General features: G+C 44.0%; 1 protein-coding gene across 1 annotated transcript in view; it reads right to left on the bottom strand.

Annotated features, from left to right (window-relative positions):
• Positions 1–15,945, bottom strand: part of acsl5 (acyl-CoA synthetase long chain family member 5) — a gene marked incomplete at both ends in the record, with an annotated part of 87,850 nt that overhangs the window by 46,316 nt on the left and 25,589 nt on the right. Inside the window, 8 exons of the mRNA XM_084323687.1 lie at positions 1,625–1,741; positions 4,605–4,693; positions 9,540–9,612; positions 10,009–10,104; positions 10,197–10,331; positions 10,587–10,721; positions 11,685–11,762; positions 12,467–12,540. Of these exons, the coding sequence (XP_084179813.1) occupies positions 1,625–1,741; positions 4,605–4,693; positions 9,540–9,612; positions 10,009–10,104; positions 10,197–10,331; positions 10,587–10,721; positions 11,685–11,762; positions 12,467–12,540 (797 nt within the window). The remainder of the gene's footprint in view (positions 1–1,624; positions 1,742–4,604; positions 4,694–9,539; positions 9,613–10,008; positions 10,105–10,196; positions 10,332–10,586; positions 10,722–11,684; positions 11,763–12,466; positions 12,541–15,945) is intronic.

Here is a 15,945-nt window from a genome sequence, read left to right as displayed (position 1 = left end):
TTACTCGACCATCCAAATCCTTAGTCGGGGACAGCCCTAGTTCACTGATATATCATATTGATAACATAACATTCACAGTGCATTGGGAAAAGCCGCATTAGCTAATGACACTTAATTGAACCACAATTGAACATGTTGCAGCTCATGTGTCGTGTTGCTTCGCACCAATGGTGGACGTTGGGAGCCGGCGTGTGGAGAATCCAGTTAGTTTGGCTAGCAAGCTGCTGTGTGTAAAATCTGTCTAGTTTGGCTAGCAAGCTGCTGTGTGGAGAATCTGTCTAGTTTGGCTAGCAAGCTGCTGTGTGGAGAATCTGTCTAGTTTGGCTAGCAAGCTGCTGTGTGGAGAATCTGTCTAGTTTGGCTAGCAAGCTGCTGTGTGGAGAATCTGTATAGTTTGGCTAGCAAGCTGCTGTGTGGAGAATCTGTATAGTTTGGCTAGTGTAACCGGTCTTGTATTGCCATCTCTGCGTTGTGTTTCAGATTCGACCCCTGTTAAGGGATTGCCCCGAGTGGGAGTTGAACCCGCGGCGCGGGCGACATCGCAGACCAGGCACGTGCACAAAATGGCATCCAATGTAATAAAAAAAGTCAACCAACAAACTAGATTCTTGTACCGGATCTCCTCTCTGGTAAACAAGAATACCCTGAAGACTCTGGCAGGAGCACTCATTCAAGGGTACTATGACTATGCGTGCACCTCATGGTACCAAAGCACCTCAAAGGCGCTTAAAACAAAATTACAAACATCACAAAACAAACTGGTCAGACTACTACTTGACCTGAACCCCAGAACCCACCTCACCCCTGCCCACTTTGACAACCTAGGATGGCTTAGAGTAGACGACAGAGTACAGCAACTTGCAATGGGCCTGGTCTACAAGATACACTATACGACCGGGGTGCCCATGTACATGTCAAAATACTTCCCAAAGGTCAGTGAATACCACAATCACTACACCAGAGGAAGCTCAACAAATCATGTTAAACCCAGATTCGGCTCAAACAAGGGACTAAACACGTTTCGCAATTATGCCACAACAATGTGGAATGCCCTACCCAAAGCTGTAAAGGAATGTGAATCCCTGCCCACATTCAAAACCGCTCTTAAAGAGCACCTACGGGAGGCTGCAATTCGAAACTGGCCACCGTAAATGCCCAAAACCCCCACCACCTCCTAATAGACAGTCTCCTCCCCACCGCATGTATATATGTTGCATGTCCCGAGACCAGACTCACTTCTATCAAATAAAATACAACCTAGATTCACATGAACATTGGTTCCCGGACAATGTTTAGCGGCTCCACTCCCCATGTAGCTGAATAGGAAGAGCATGGCACCAACACTGCCAGGGTTAAGGCGACAGATGCCATCTAATTAACTTCAGCAGGTTCGTAAGAACAAAAATTACAAATAGGCTACAATAGTTTATGAACCCTTAACACTAAATAAGAAAATTCTCAGAACCAATTAAGAAAATTAATCATTGGCCTTGTTGAATAACATTATCATCTTGATCCTATTTTTTGTCCTTTTTCTATCTGCACCATCTGCACCACTTCTACCCCCCCCCCCACAGCATATTATCCTCCCCATTTTCCTTCTTGTACTTCTGGCAGGTCTTACCGGCAGCCATTTGCCGACATCTCCTGTGTGAAGCCAACCGTGTTCATCCAAGGCCTCTGCAGTTTTCTCTGGATCTTTCAGGTAGCCCTTGAAGACATTTTTACCCTTGATACAGACCTGGCAGAGGCAAAAGAATTATTAGATTTTAGGAAATAGACAAATAATCTACTCTGTCCTTGGGAGGGCAAACTACTTTCGAACAATACAAAAAAAGAGGGCAAAAAGGTGAGGACCACAGGATAAACAAACAATTAAACCATTAGTTATTTAGCCTTTACTGAGGTAGATACAAACAGATGGTGGTGCATCTTCAGAGAATTATACACTCAGAGTTCCACGGTATGTAAATCTGGAATTACTGGTGTACTTACTTCACCCATATGATGATTATGTCTCGATATACGATGATTGATCCTTTTATTTTGGTGGCATGCACTGTGCACACAAAGTGTCCAACCCCCATGGGTTTATAAGACACCAAAAATATGATATATATTACATTAATTATATCTAAAATATTATTACATTACATAAATGCAGGTTACAGCTCGGTTTTAAAACAAAGTATTCTGCCTTCTCTCCCAAGCTTGGCAAATAAAATTTGCTACAAAAAAAGTTCCCTTCCTGAACCACAATTTATACAGGTGCAGCTCAATAAATTTGAATATCATGGAAAAGTCCATTTATTTCAGTAATTCAATTCAAAAGGTGAAACTATATATTACATATATATATGTAGACACCTGAATATGTCTAAGAATAATTCAATGTGTCTAACCTAATTCCTTGTACTCTACTGTGTTCAGGATAACGTTGTGTAAACTCACCTCCTAATATTGACATTTAATAGTGGGACATGATACTGGACTGCCGCCAGGGGGAGCTGGTGTGACGTTGGGCAGGAGAGACAACAGGTGAAGAAGGGCTGGCTGAAGGCAGAACTCAGACAGCGGGACTGCCTCTTCATCGTTTTTCCACAGAAGCAAGCGGACGTGTAGAGCCGGAGCTCTAGACACTAAAGACACGCGGGATATGACCCCCGTCACGGGGCGGGTTAGTAATGTCGTATGCGATAGCTTAGCTTCTAGTTAATACTAAAGAGACATTGTGAACAAAGAAGCAGACGTGCTACTGACAAAGAGTACTGTAGATATTGCACACGTTGCGTTCTAGTTAAAGTATAAGCGACAGGACAGGGGGTCGTCCCGACCCACCATTTAGCTTCAGTTAGGCCTAGCACCACAGTTTAGCCCGCGTGTTGCTCCACCTCCCCAGCCCAGCAGCGGACCCCTTAACGGACTACACCCACCTCCAGCCGTCACCTGCCTAACGTCAACCCAGCCCACCTCTGCCTGTCACAGGTGACAGCCATCAACGGCCATCTCGCAACACGGACATTCGTTGCGGGAGCAGGCCAGCACTCGGTTGGTACACTCAAGCCAGGTACCAGCGTGCCCTCTAAGGGCGAAGAGAATAGATACTTTGAACTGGCACGTGTACCAGTGATTAGGGGCGCCCCAACGTTTGTTATTTTGGGGAATGCCGGCTTAAACCAGTTATTGGTACTTTTGGCAGTGTGGACAGGTGCCAAGTCCTGCTGGAAAATTAAATCAGCATCTCCATAAAACTTGTCAGCAGAAAGAAGCATGAAGTGCTTTAAAGCTTCCTGGTAGACGGCTGCGTTGACTCTGAACTTGAGAAAACACAGTGGACCAACACCATCAGATGACACAGTACCCCAAATCATCACTGACTGGGGAAACTTCACACTGGACTTCAAGCAACTTGCATGATGTGCCTCTCCACTCTTCCTCCAGACTCTGGGACCTTGATTTCCAAATGAAATGCCCAATGCCAGTTTAATCTGAAAAGAGGACTTTGGACCACTGAGCACCTTAGCCCAGGCAAGATGCTTCTGACGTTGTGTCTGGTTCAGGAGTGGAACATGAGGAATGTGACAGTTGTAGCCCATGTCCTGGATACGTCTGTGTGTGGCGGCTCTTGATGCTCCGACTCCAGCCTCAGTCGACTCCTTGTGAAGCTCTGACTCTGTGGTGCCCTCAGCTGGATGGGGAGGCTGTTCCACAGGCGTGGTGCAGCCGAGCAGAAGGCTCGGTCCCCCATGGTGCAGAGCCGGGTATTGGGGACCTGAAGGAGCAGGCTACCTGCAGATCTGAGGGTACGGGTGGAGGATTGTGGAGTGATGAGTTCCTGAAGGTAGAGGGGTGCGTGTCCATTTATGCAGTTATGGGTGAGAAGCGGGATTTTGTAGTTGATCCAGGATGAGACAGGGAGCCAATGTAGTGGAGTGGAGGATGGGAGTTATGTGCTCATGTTTACGGACTCATCAGGATCCTGGCAGCGTTGTTTTGTATGTATTGCAGCTTTTGGATGCTCTTGCCAGGAATCCCGATGAAGAGTCCGTTACAGTAGTCCAGTCTTGAGGAGAGAAAGGCATGGACAAGCTTCTCTGCGTCTGACACTCAACTTTCTATGGATATGCTTGGATACAGCACTCTGAACAGCCAGCTTCTTTAGCAACAACCTTTTGCGGCTTACCCTCCTTGTGGAGGGCGTCAATGACTGTCTTCTGGACAACTGTCAAGTCAGCAGTCTTCCCCATGATTGTGGAGCCCACTAAACCAGACTGAGACAATTTAAAGGCTCAGGGAAACTTTTGCAGGTGTTTTCAGTTAATTATCTGAATAGAGTGTGACACCATGAGTCTTCTATATTGAACTTTTTCACAATATTCAAATCTTCTGAGATACTGAATTTGGAGTTTTCATGAGCTGTAAGCCAACCAAAATTAAAACGAATAAAAGCTTGAAATATTTAATTTTATGTGTAATGAATCTATAATCTATGAGAGTTTCGCTTTTTGAATTGAATTACTGAAATAAATAAACTTTTCCACAATATTCTAATGTATTGAGCTGCATCTGTATTTCTTGCTTAGAAAAGGTTTCCATGAACTTACTTCTCCCTCCCCATTGGAGGCAAAGTAGTTCATCTCCTCAACATCCACCAGCTTCACCACGTTACAAGGCACAGGAACGCCCACATGTCCTGTAGGAACCAAGTCAGAGAACATGGGTTTCTTTCTCTCTCTCAATATTGTAGACATTTACTTAAATGATATAAATTCTTCAATAGTGAGCCTGATGAGTCTTGTGAATTTTCTCTAATCATTTGAATTATTGCAGGAGCCTGAAATTCATACCCAAAATTATTTTAGCTTCATATAAGAATAAGTAAGGGATAATGTATAGCTACGAGGTCATTGTCGCAAAATAATTGACCGACACGGAGTTTTAAACGTCAGTGAAGGTCAATTATTTTGCGACAATGACAGAGTATAGGCTATACATTATCCCGCTTATTACATGGCTAACTTACTAACAATATACCTAATTCATCGACAAGACGAGATCAAATGCAGACGCAGTTGTTCTGTGGCTCTGTCAGCCCAAATAAAGTGATTATTATTATCGGCAGCCGGCAGGTCTGTGGTCTGATTGCATGACTGAGTGCAGCTGTGCATATGCTGAGCATCACTGATACAGTGTGTGTAGTGGGCTTGATTGGTCCAGCTGCGCACAGCGGTCATTATTGTTCGGCAGAGGTCCGTTATCGAGTAATATCGGACCTCTGACGAGCGCTATTGACCAATCACAAGCAAGCATTTCGGCGAATGTGAAAACGCCATGTAATAAAAACAAATAATCTTGAATGGAATAATGTGTCGATAAGACTCTTACCCAACTGGCATGCATTTGAGATTTGTATTATATATATATTTATATGCATATATACAGAGAGAGAGAATACAAAAATGAAATACTAATAAGGGGCAACAGTGGCTCAGGAGATAGAGTGGTCGTCTGGTAATTTGAAGGTTCCCGGTTCGATTCTAGCTCCTCCCAGCTGCATGTCCTTGAGCAAGACACTTAACCCCCTAACTGCTCCCTATGAGCAGGTTGGCACCTTGCATGGTTGCCTCTGCCGTTGGTGTGTGAATGTGTGAGTGAATGGGTGAATGTTAGGCATAAGACAAAAATAATTTAAGCGTTAATGAAAGAGTGTGCTTCAATTCAACACCTGGATAAAACCCAGGGCCCTCATTCATCAACGTGACGTAGAAAATGTTCTATTTCCATACTTAAGCACAGAATTTAGAATCTGTGCACGCACAAAAAAAACGGGATTTATCACACGTGCGTACACAGGTTCTACGCACACCTGTCATGATAAATATCACCTTGGTCCTACGCCGTGGCTCGTGCACACTTTCACGTATTTGCATACCAAAACCGCCCCGATTAACCATATACGGTAATGGACACCCCCATGAAATGTGGAAGAATGGACTAAACCGAGGGAAGCGTGTTATGAGACAGGCTGACAGACGTGTACACGTACGGTGATGTCGGATATGATATCTATTAACCATTGCTGCCTGGGCAGCACAAACACTAATAAAGACCGTGCTGGAATATGACTGCCTTTTTCCGTTTTGTTTGATTAATACCCAGGGATTAAAGTTCTCCTCAATTTTATTCCAAATCGCGACGGATTTTCCGTCAATTTTCTACCTGCTGCATATGATTTCTAGAGGCATACAATCTATTTTGATGTCAGTATTGGGTAGCCTATATAAACAATAATACGAGAGCATATACAAGAACAATGAATCTCACTGCCATGTATGATGTAGCCTGCCTTTCAATACATGAACTTGAATTCCATCATGTTTGTGTGCGGGAGTGGGTGGTACTGGTACAGTAATAACAGTCTACACAATATCACGATGGACCATGCCATGTAGCCTATGTTCTATTATGACATGATCTGTGACGACAAATGTTCTAGAATGTTTGATTAAGATATCATACTCTGACAGCATGCCTATGATCAACAAAAACGCGAACTTGAATCCCATCATCATATTTACATAGTCTGTCCACTATCTTTATTACTTTGTTATCCCCCCCCCCATCTATGTAAAGCGACCTTGCATGGGTCTCTCTTGAAAGGCGCTATGTAAAATGAAGCTATTATTATTATTGTTGTTGTTATTATCATGTCTGTGTGCTGAGCTCAGTGAAGTTTCAACGGAGCGAGGTAATCTATTCTAATCAACAAATTGAAGTAGAAAGCATTCCGTTGTGGCCAATCTTATTTGGAAACATGACACAAAATAATAGTATGTCGCTTTTTATTTGAAACAATATTAAATGGCGTTTGGAGGTGGGTGTTCTGCGTCTGCCCCCCCGTGCCAAACAAGCAAGCCAACCTCTTGTTCCCGCATGAGCCCGTTATAATTACACTACTGTCGCTATTTTACAATGAACTATAATGAATTACGGGTCATACAGAAGTTGAACACGCCAGTGTTGGAAGTAAAATGCACGGAAGCTTATTTCCGCGTTGAAACTAATGCAGAACTGAGGAGTGCTTATGCCGTAGTAACGATGTTCTACCACTGGGCGTCAGCTATGCATGCTCCGAGCTGTGCGTAAATATAAGCACGAAGTCAAGTTCAAGTTGAAATTGATGAATCCCACACTTTGCTTAGAAATGGTCGTACGCACAGGTTAAGCACATATCTGTGCGTAAGTCACGTTGATGAATGAGGGCCCAGGTCTCCTCCGTGGGAAGCCAAAGGAAAAAGGGAGATAATTAGGCTTACTATGTTTCAGGCAGGGCTACTCACACTACCACCATCAGCCAAACGGCAACCCTCTCACTCCGCCCCCACCTCTGATTCCCATCCACACACCAAGGGAGATATTATGCTGGGGTCCCATTCCCATTGCAAAAATGTGACCAGTTTCCATCAATTGCCTCTTGTGAGAGTGGCCAGATTGAATCCCTGTATGTATTCACAAGGTCGCTCAAAAAGAAGTGTGTAACTGAGGGGTACAATTCCCTGACTGTATTAATCAAGTATTAGTATCATTAAACTACTACCGTCTTGTACATTACTGGCCAATACCGTACAAAGGTATATTAGATTAGAACACTTCCACAATAACACGGTTTCCACACAAATACTAATTTAGAATATTTATTACATTAAGAATATGATATTACATTACTTTGTTCACTTTGGATGCGCTTATAAGGCAAAGAATGTGCAGGCAAATCAATAATGAATATTAAGGATTATCTCTATGGTACTCTGGGAAAGGGGTGTACTACCGGTTGTAAGCCAGCAGAGGGAGGCAAAGCTCTATGCAAGTCAATGGTTCACGGAGGCGATATCACCCCTGTGTCAGCGGGGATAGGCAGCCTGGTCCCAGGGTGCGCGCCGTGCAGGTGAAAGCCGTGGAGCCTCTGGTACGACAGAGACGGGCTTGAGTGATGTCTTCACGGGCAGGTGTAGATCCCACAGTAGCAGCGGGGTAGGCGGTTCTCTGCTCCAGCAGCTTGGTGAAGAATGAAGAATAATAATCCTGCCGAAAAGGCTCTGCTGGCGGGGTAAATCCTCCGGTTGGTCCGTGGTTCACAGTTGAACTTGACGTTACTATCCTATTAGTACGCGGCAATAAATGCTCTATGTAGACGCACAATTACCCACTTCACGTGGTCTTTGACTCGTAATGAAGGTTTACTAATAAATAGCGAACGATACGCTAAACAAACGTATTAGGATAACACGAGACTCTATCTTGGGGCGATGCGAGCCCTACTCTGCCCACGTTGCGTAGTGGGGAGAGACGTCACTTGGATAACTGGAACTGAACGAGACTGAACGGGACAAGGGACTAAGAGGAGTTCTACATTTCTTGCGCCCTATTTATATGTACCGTGGACAAATAGTGCCATTCGTATTTAGGTAGCCGTATTCCTACGCGGAACCGGGGCTAGTTGGGACATGTTCGTCGGTACCTTTCAAGTCAGCTCTAGGGGGGTAAGTCACTGGCGCCAGGGGATCGCTTCCAATAGGAGAACGAATATTATGGTCTGTCCTGTAGACTAAAGGGATATTCCGTATATATGTACAAAGAATATACAAGGGATATCAAACGATATACAAATATTATACATGGGATCTCAGGCAATAAATATATATATTCGGTTTAATCTGACCCTTTGTAACAAAGTGACTAGTCTAGGGTTTCCTCTGGGGAACTACAGTACAGTACATACCAGAAGGTAGAGTCTAGGGTTTCCTCTGGGGAACTACTGTACAGTACATACCAGAAGGTAGAGTTCAGGGTTTCCTCTGGGGAACTACTGTACAGTACATACCAGAAGGTAGAGTTCAGGGTTTCCTCTGGGGAACTACTGTACAGTACATACCAGAAGGTAGAGTTCAGGGTTTCCTCTGGGGAACTACTGTACAGTACATACCAGAAGGTAGAGTTCAGGGTTTCCTCTGGGGAACTACTGTACAGTACATACCAGAAGGTAGAGTTCAGGGTTTCCTCTGGGGAACTACAGTACAGTACATACCAGAAGGTAGAGTTCAGGGTTTCCTCTGGGGAACTACTGTACAGTACATACCAGAAGGTAGAGTTTAGGGTTTCCTCTGGGGAACTACTGTACAGTACATACCAGAAGGTAGAGTTTAGGGTTTCCTCTGGGGAACTACTGTACAGTACATACCAGAAGGTAGAGTCTAGGGTTTCCTCTGGGGAACTACTGTACAGTACATACCAGAAGGTAGAGTTCAGGGTTTCCTCTGGGGAACTACTGTACAGTACATACCAGAAGGTAGAGTTTAGGGTTTCCTCTGGGGAACTACTGTACATTACATACCAGAAGGTAGAATCTAGGGTTTCCTCTGGGGAACTACTGTACAGTACATACCAGAAGGTAGAGTTCAGGGTTTCCTCTGGGGAACTACTGTACAGTACATACCAGAAGGTAGAGTTCAGGGTTTCCTCTGGGGAACTACTGTACATACCAGAGGTACAGTCTCCTGGCATGGTGAATGTGCAGGCGGCAGTGCACTCCGTTTGGCCATACGCCTCGAAAATCTAAATAAAAAACAAGAGTTTAGCCAGGTCAGCATGACGGGTAGTCTCGACAACATGAGGTAATCAATGTCAGTGGGGAGGCACAGATGCCACTAAACTGCTTAAAGTGACAGTGTTGGTTAGCTTTATTTAGGAAGTCAGGGTCCATATTCACACATCTTCTGAAAGTGGGAGTAATAATCATAGAGTCTGCTTTAGTCTGTTCATTTGAAGGTGATGAAGACCACATGTTCTTGGTGACTGACACCAGATCAGCACTATGAATATAGGTCCAGGCCATGCATTCTCCAGATGTAGTGGGCCCCTGGATAAATATGTTTAGAAACAAACAAAATAAAATGGTATGCTTTTATATAACGCAAGTATAATGTGAGTGAGGGTGGATGTTTTCAGTACCTGGCAACCCAGAGCAGCCCTGAGCAAGTTGAGAACAGCGGGAGAAATGGGCGCCGCTCCCGTCACCATCACCCTCAAACGTCCTCCAAAAGATGCCTGGAGACAAGAGCACAGAGTCAGTTTACTGGGTTCCTCTCAAGAGGTTAAACTGACACCTACAGTGAGTACAACCTCCAATGATCCAGTACCTGGACTTTGTGGAAGATGAGCCAATCCCAGATGCTGTCACTCCTGATGATGCCCTGCTTCACTTCAGCGTGCTTCCTCCCCACAGCAAAGTTGAGCAGCCATTTCTTGAAAGGCGTTTTGGCTCCACTCTGAACCTAAAAACACGAGAATCTTTAGTTTTATCCTTCCAATTCAGTTCCCCATCAGGCATCAACATGTCCCTTGATAAGAACTTTCTGAATATTGGTCATCGTCGGGCAGCAAAACACAAGCCCTCAAACAGCAGCCCATCAACAAGAGCTTGTTTTAGATTAATTAAATGTGGCATCATCTTGAAGAAAAAGCAACCAGCTGCCCTAGGAAAACCAAAATGTAGATTTTTCGCGCATTTCATCGGCACATAGACTCACTTTGTCGTAGACGCGGTTGAGAAGTCGAGGCACCACTGGGAAAATGGTGGGCTGCAGGGTCTTCATGTCGTCCGGCAGCAGTTTGATGTCTCCCTGGAAGAAGCCCACCTTGGCCCCAGCGCCGTATATCACCGTCTGGAACACCGCCATGGAGAGTCACTCAATAAGTACATCACTGTCTGGAACACCGCCATGGAGAGTCACTCAATAAGTACATCACTGTCTGGAACACCGCCATGGATAGTCACTCAATAAGTACATCACTGTCTGGAACACCACCATGGAGAGTCACTCAATAAGTACATCACTGTCTGGAACACCACCATGGAGAGTCACTCAATAAGTACATCACTGTCTGGAACACCGCCATGGAGAGTCACTCAATAAGTACATCACTGTCTGGAACACCACCATGGAGATTCACTCAATAAGTACATCACTGTCTGGAACACCGCCATGGAGAGTCACTCAATAAGTACATCACTGTCTGGAACACCGACATGGACAGTCACTCAATAAGTACATCACTGTCTGGAACACCACCATGGAGATTCACTCAATAAGTACATCACTGTCTGGAACACCACCATGGAGAGTCACTCAATAAGTACATCACTGTCTGGAACACCGCCATGGAGAGTCACTCAATAAGTACATCACTGTCTGGAACACCGCCATGGAGAGTCACTCAATAAGTACATCACTGTCTAGAACACCGCCATGGAGAGTCACTCAATAAGTACATCACTGTCTGGAACACCGCCATGGAGAGTCACTCAATAAGTACATCACTGTCTGGAACACCGCCATGGAGAGTCACTCAGTCACTCAATAAATAAATCACAATGAACCTTCCTTCATATCAGAAATGTTGGACCCCCAAGCCCAAATGATGTTGTAGAGTCTCTTATGTGCCCAGAGAAGGGGCAGCGACAGCACGACCCGTCACCCCAGGTTGGCCGATTGGTCCGGTTGGAGGTTGGCGTCGGCAGACCCGAGGTGTGGATAGGGCATAGGGGGTATGTTGTTGTTGGAGGAGGAGGTCTGACAGGGCAGGTCTGAATTAATGAATTATTAATAAGCGTTTCTAGATCTTACCTGGACAACCCTTTCAAACATGTGTGCCAGAGGCAGGAAGGAGATGCTGACATCCCGAGGATTAGGCGACACTGCCGTCTAAAAGGAGAGCAACACGCCTCCGTTAGTAACAAGTACAGGTTACATGTGAAGCACACATTCAGGGATGTTAAAGGACCGTACCAGTCTCGACATGTGCGTTCCAAGTACAAACTTCAAGGCACCCTTCTTTTTGTCAATCTGGTCCAGTTACTGAAAAATTGGCATTTATTCATGCATTTCAAGTCATTCCGTTTTATTTCCTTAAACGAATTAAAAGGAATAAAAGACCCCATCTTCATGTAAACTTATATCAGGTACAATTTACTATAATCTATGCTATAAATGTACAAATCATAAAGATTTATATCAGCTTAAAAAGGTGACTGAGTTTAATCCTGATTTGACATTCATACTGACTTTGTGATAACAGGCTTGTACAATGAAGTAGTATTGATTTATACCTCAAAATGAAGTAGACTCGGATGATTGATTTATACCTCATAATTAACCCTTTCACTGCCGCACTACCAAACGGTTAACCCTTTCAATGCGACAATACACATAAGGTTAACCCCTTTCACTGCCACACACAACCCGGCGACCGTCGGTTGTGTGATAGTAAAGGGTTAACCTTCTGTCGTGTGGCAGTGAAAGGGTTAAGTAAAGACTGAGATCATCGATTTATACCTCAAAATTAAGTAGTTTCAGATCATTGATTTATACCTCAAAATGAAGTTGAGACTCAGATCAATGATTCATACCTCAAAGCTCTTGAGAACCCCTGCAGCGTTTGACACCATGTTCTCATGGGTCAGCATGGCTCCCTTTGGGTTTCCTGAAGAAAGAACGAACAAGGATACACAGCGTCATAGATGTGAAGCGCTTTACACAAAGCGCATTTCCTGTGAGCCTCCACTAGGGGCAGAGTGGTTAACTGTGAGCGGGTGAGTTCAATAGGGTCCAGCTGCATCCCCGGAGATGTTCTCTCACGGGCAACTTCCGCCAGCCACACGACATTTCTGCCGCTGACAGGACACGCGCTGATTGGCGGAAAGTACGGAAGTATCTCTAAGTACGTCTGACGTCTCTCGAAGTACGTCTGACGTTTCTCTACGTCCGTTAGCGAACGTTAATCGAACGTCAAAAGCAAGTACGTCTGCGCTGACGTGCGGTTGTTGAGAGTGATTGATTGAAGAGTTCCTTGTTCCATGAGAGGGGGGGGGGGGGGCTTGTATTGATCAGGTTAGTAGATATTGTACCGATCAGGTATTACAGATCATATCCGCATGAAATAAACTAAAATGTTAAAACCCATTTTGTGTTGTAACCCAACCCCCTCCAATGTACAGTAAATGACCAAGTATGGTTTTGTCAATATTCCAATGTACAGTTTTGCTTGTACAGTTGTACAGTGTCCCCCACCCACCCACCCACCCCTCCTATCACAAACAATACTGTATTTGCAAATCTGGTATGTCATAAATGTATAGATGTAGCAGTACTGTCTATCTGTATGTCGTGTATGTCATATATGTTATGATGAATTGAAAATGGGGGACGAAAGTCTTTCTCTGGTCTGCATCCCCTTAACAATTATATGTATTGAGCTGTACTGTACTGTACTGTACTGTACCCATTCTGCAATCTGTTAATAAAGTTTTCAATCAATCAATCAATTTATTTATCCTTTATTTATCCAGGAATGTCCCATTGAGATACAAGATCTCTTCTTCCAGGGAGTCCTGTCAATCAGACAGCGTTTGCTCTGTACCTACCTGTATTCCAATAATGGATTTGTCCATACCTGAGATCCATAGATGTCCCTAGATGAGAGGTTAATGGTGTTACCCAGTGTCTCAAAATACTGAGGATAAGGTGTAACAAATACAAACATAGTTCAGTTATTGGGTTGTAATGCTAAAATGCGTTTCAAATCTAATGGCATTACATAACTATTTACAGCTTTTAGGTAACACAAGTGTTATTGATCTAAGCGATTTGATTTGATTTTATTACGGATCCCCATTAGCTGGTGCCATGGCAACCAGCTAGTCTTCCTGGGGTCCACACAAAAAAACATACAAAAACAATTATTGAAAAACAGAATTATTAAAAGCCAGTACTCAACATACAATACACAATGAAACTAACAATTAAGATGGCTAAAATTACATGCAAGCAAAGAAACAGAAAACAAAAAAACAAAACAAAACTAAATACAAAATACAGTGTTAAATACAATTTAAGATTGTTTTTAAAATTGAATATTTTTAAGAATTGCTTTTAGAATGCTCATCAATGTTACTAAAACATCAATTTCACCATACCTTTAAAAAGAAAAGAAAAAACACACAAAGTAATCAGAAGAAGTTTTGGATAACATGGCTGCAGCATACACTCATGCATGACATATATTAATTTCCTTACGGATTATGGCTCCTTTGAGTTTCTTTTTGAAACTGTCCTTGTTTTCCGTCCGTATAATATGTAATGGGATCCTATTCCAGTATGTTATGGCTCTATACATTGCAGTTTTCTTTAGAGCGTTGGTTCTAGGCAGAGGTAGGGTGAAGCGACTACTTGAAGCATGTCTGGTATTATGGTCATGTCTATCATTGGTGGATAAAAGCATAGAATACAATTGAGTGGGTTTACCCAAGGTACAAATGTTCTTTAAAAACCTAATCAAACTGCATGCTAGTCTCTCCTCCACCCTCATCCACGACAGTCTAGCATGCATTCCCTCCACACTATTCCTTAGTGAGTCGGGCAGCTCTATTTTGAGTGAGCTGGAGTTTACTAAGCTCTTGTTTTGACGCGCTAGACCAAATTGCTGGGCAGTAGTCAAGATGGGACAAGACTAAATGGTACTACCATTTTAATTGTTGTATTCGTTAGGAGGTAGGCATTTATTCTTATTATGGAGATGTTTATACTCATCCTGGTAACCATGTTATTAATCTGGGTAGACCAAAGTAGTGCCTCGTCAATAGTTACACCCAACAATTTTGCCTCCTTCACTTGTTCAATACCAGGGTCTTGTAATGAGAGACTCAGTCTATGCTCCGACCTTAAGGCATATTTATACGTCAGACGTACTTCGAGATACGTCAGACGTACTTTGAGATACTTCCGTAGTTTCCGCCAATCAGCGCGTGTCCTGTCAGCGGCAGAAATGTCGTGTGGCTGGCGGAAGTTGCCTGTGAGAGAACATCTCCGGGGCTGCAGCTGGAGGCTACTCGGTGAGTTACTGGGTGCGTCATGTAAGCGTGATTTTTTTCCCGTAGCCTCTGTTTGCGAAGACGCTCTCTGATTGGCTAGCCCACGTACAGCGAAGAAGAAAATACCCTTTCTGATTGGTTGAGCGAAGCTGGTTTAGCTCCAAAGGGTCTCTTCCGCCCTGTACATATATATTCTCTGCTTCGAAGTGGTTATGCTTTGGCCCTCTTTCGAAGTGGGTTATGCTTAGAGTGCTAACCCTAACCATGACTCTAAGCATAACCCACTTCGAAAGAGGGCCAAAGCATAACCACTTCGAAGCAGAGAATATATGCGTTATTTTTTTTTCCTAGCCGCATTTCTCTGAGACGCTCTCTGATTGGCCGACGCCTGTTTCTACACTGGTTAAGCTTAGGCACTCTTTCGAAGTTGGTTAAGGTTAGAGTTTGTCTTAGAGCGTGACGGCAAGTTCTTTCGACGGTTAAGCTTAGGCACTCTTTCGAAGTTGGTTAAGGTTAGAGTTTGTCTTAGAGCATGGCGATAGAACGCCAAGTAGTTTGCAGGCTGTTCGACGCGGAAATGGCAAAGACAGAGCTCGTCACGCGATTGGGCAAACATGTCAGTGGCCAATCAGAGAGCGTCAGTCAGTGGCCAATCAGAGAGCGTCTCCGAGAAATGCGGCAATTTTTTAAATCACTTAATGTTCTGCTCCGAGCAACTGCCATCTTGCACAGAAGATGTAAGAGCATCCGTGTGGATTCTTCAGTATACTGAGCCTAGTCAGAAAGTGCAAAGCAATGGCAGAGTGAGCAGAACACTAAGCAACCTTGATATCTTTTTTCCCCCCGCTCCGAGCGAAGCAGAGGTAGTCAGTTAATCTCTTAAACCCTAGCCATATTTGACGGCCTTCAGTCAGCTTGTACAGACAGGAGTTCGACTCCATTGACTTTGCATTGCTTTGTAGCAAACTAGCCAGAGCTTCCACATTGTTGTCAAGGAAACAGCATAAGTGTCTAGACTC

This window comes from Notolepis coatsorum (genome assembly GCF_963971535.1).
Source record: "Notolepis coatsorum genome assembly, chromosome: 10".
NCBI classification, from domain to species: Eukaryota; Metazoa; Chordata; class Actinopteri; order Aulopiformes; family Paralepididae; genus Notolepis; species Notolepis coatsorum.
Note: the sequence above shows the minus strand (reverse complement) of the source record. Positions and strands in the feature narration are given on the sequence as shown.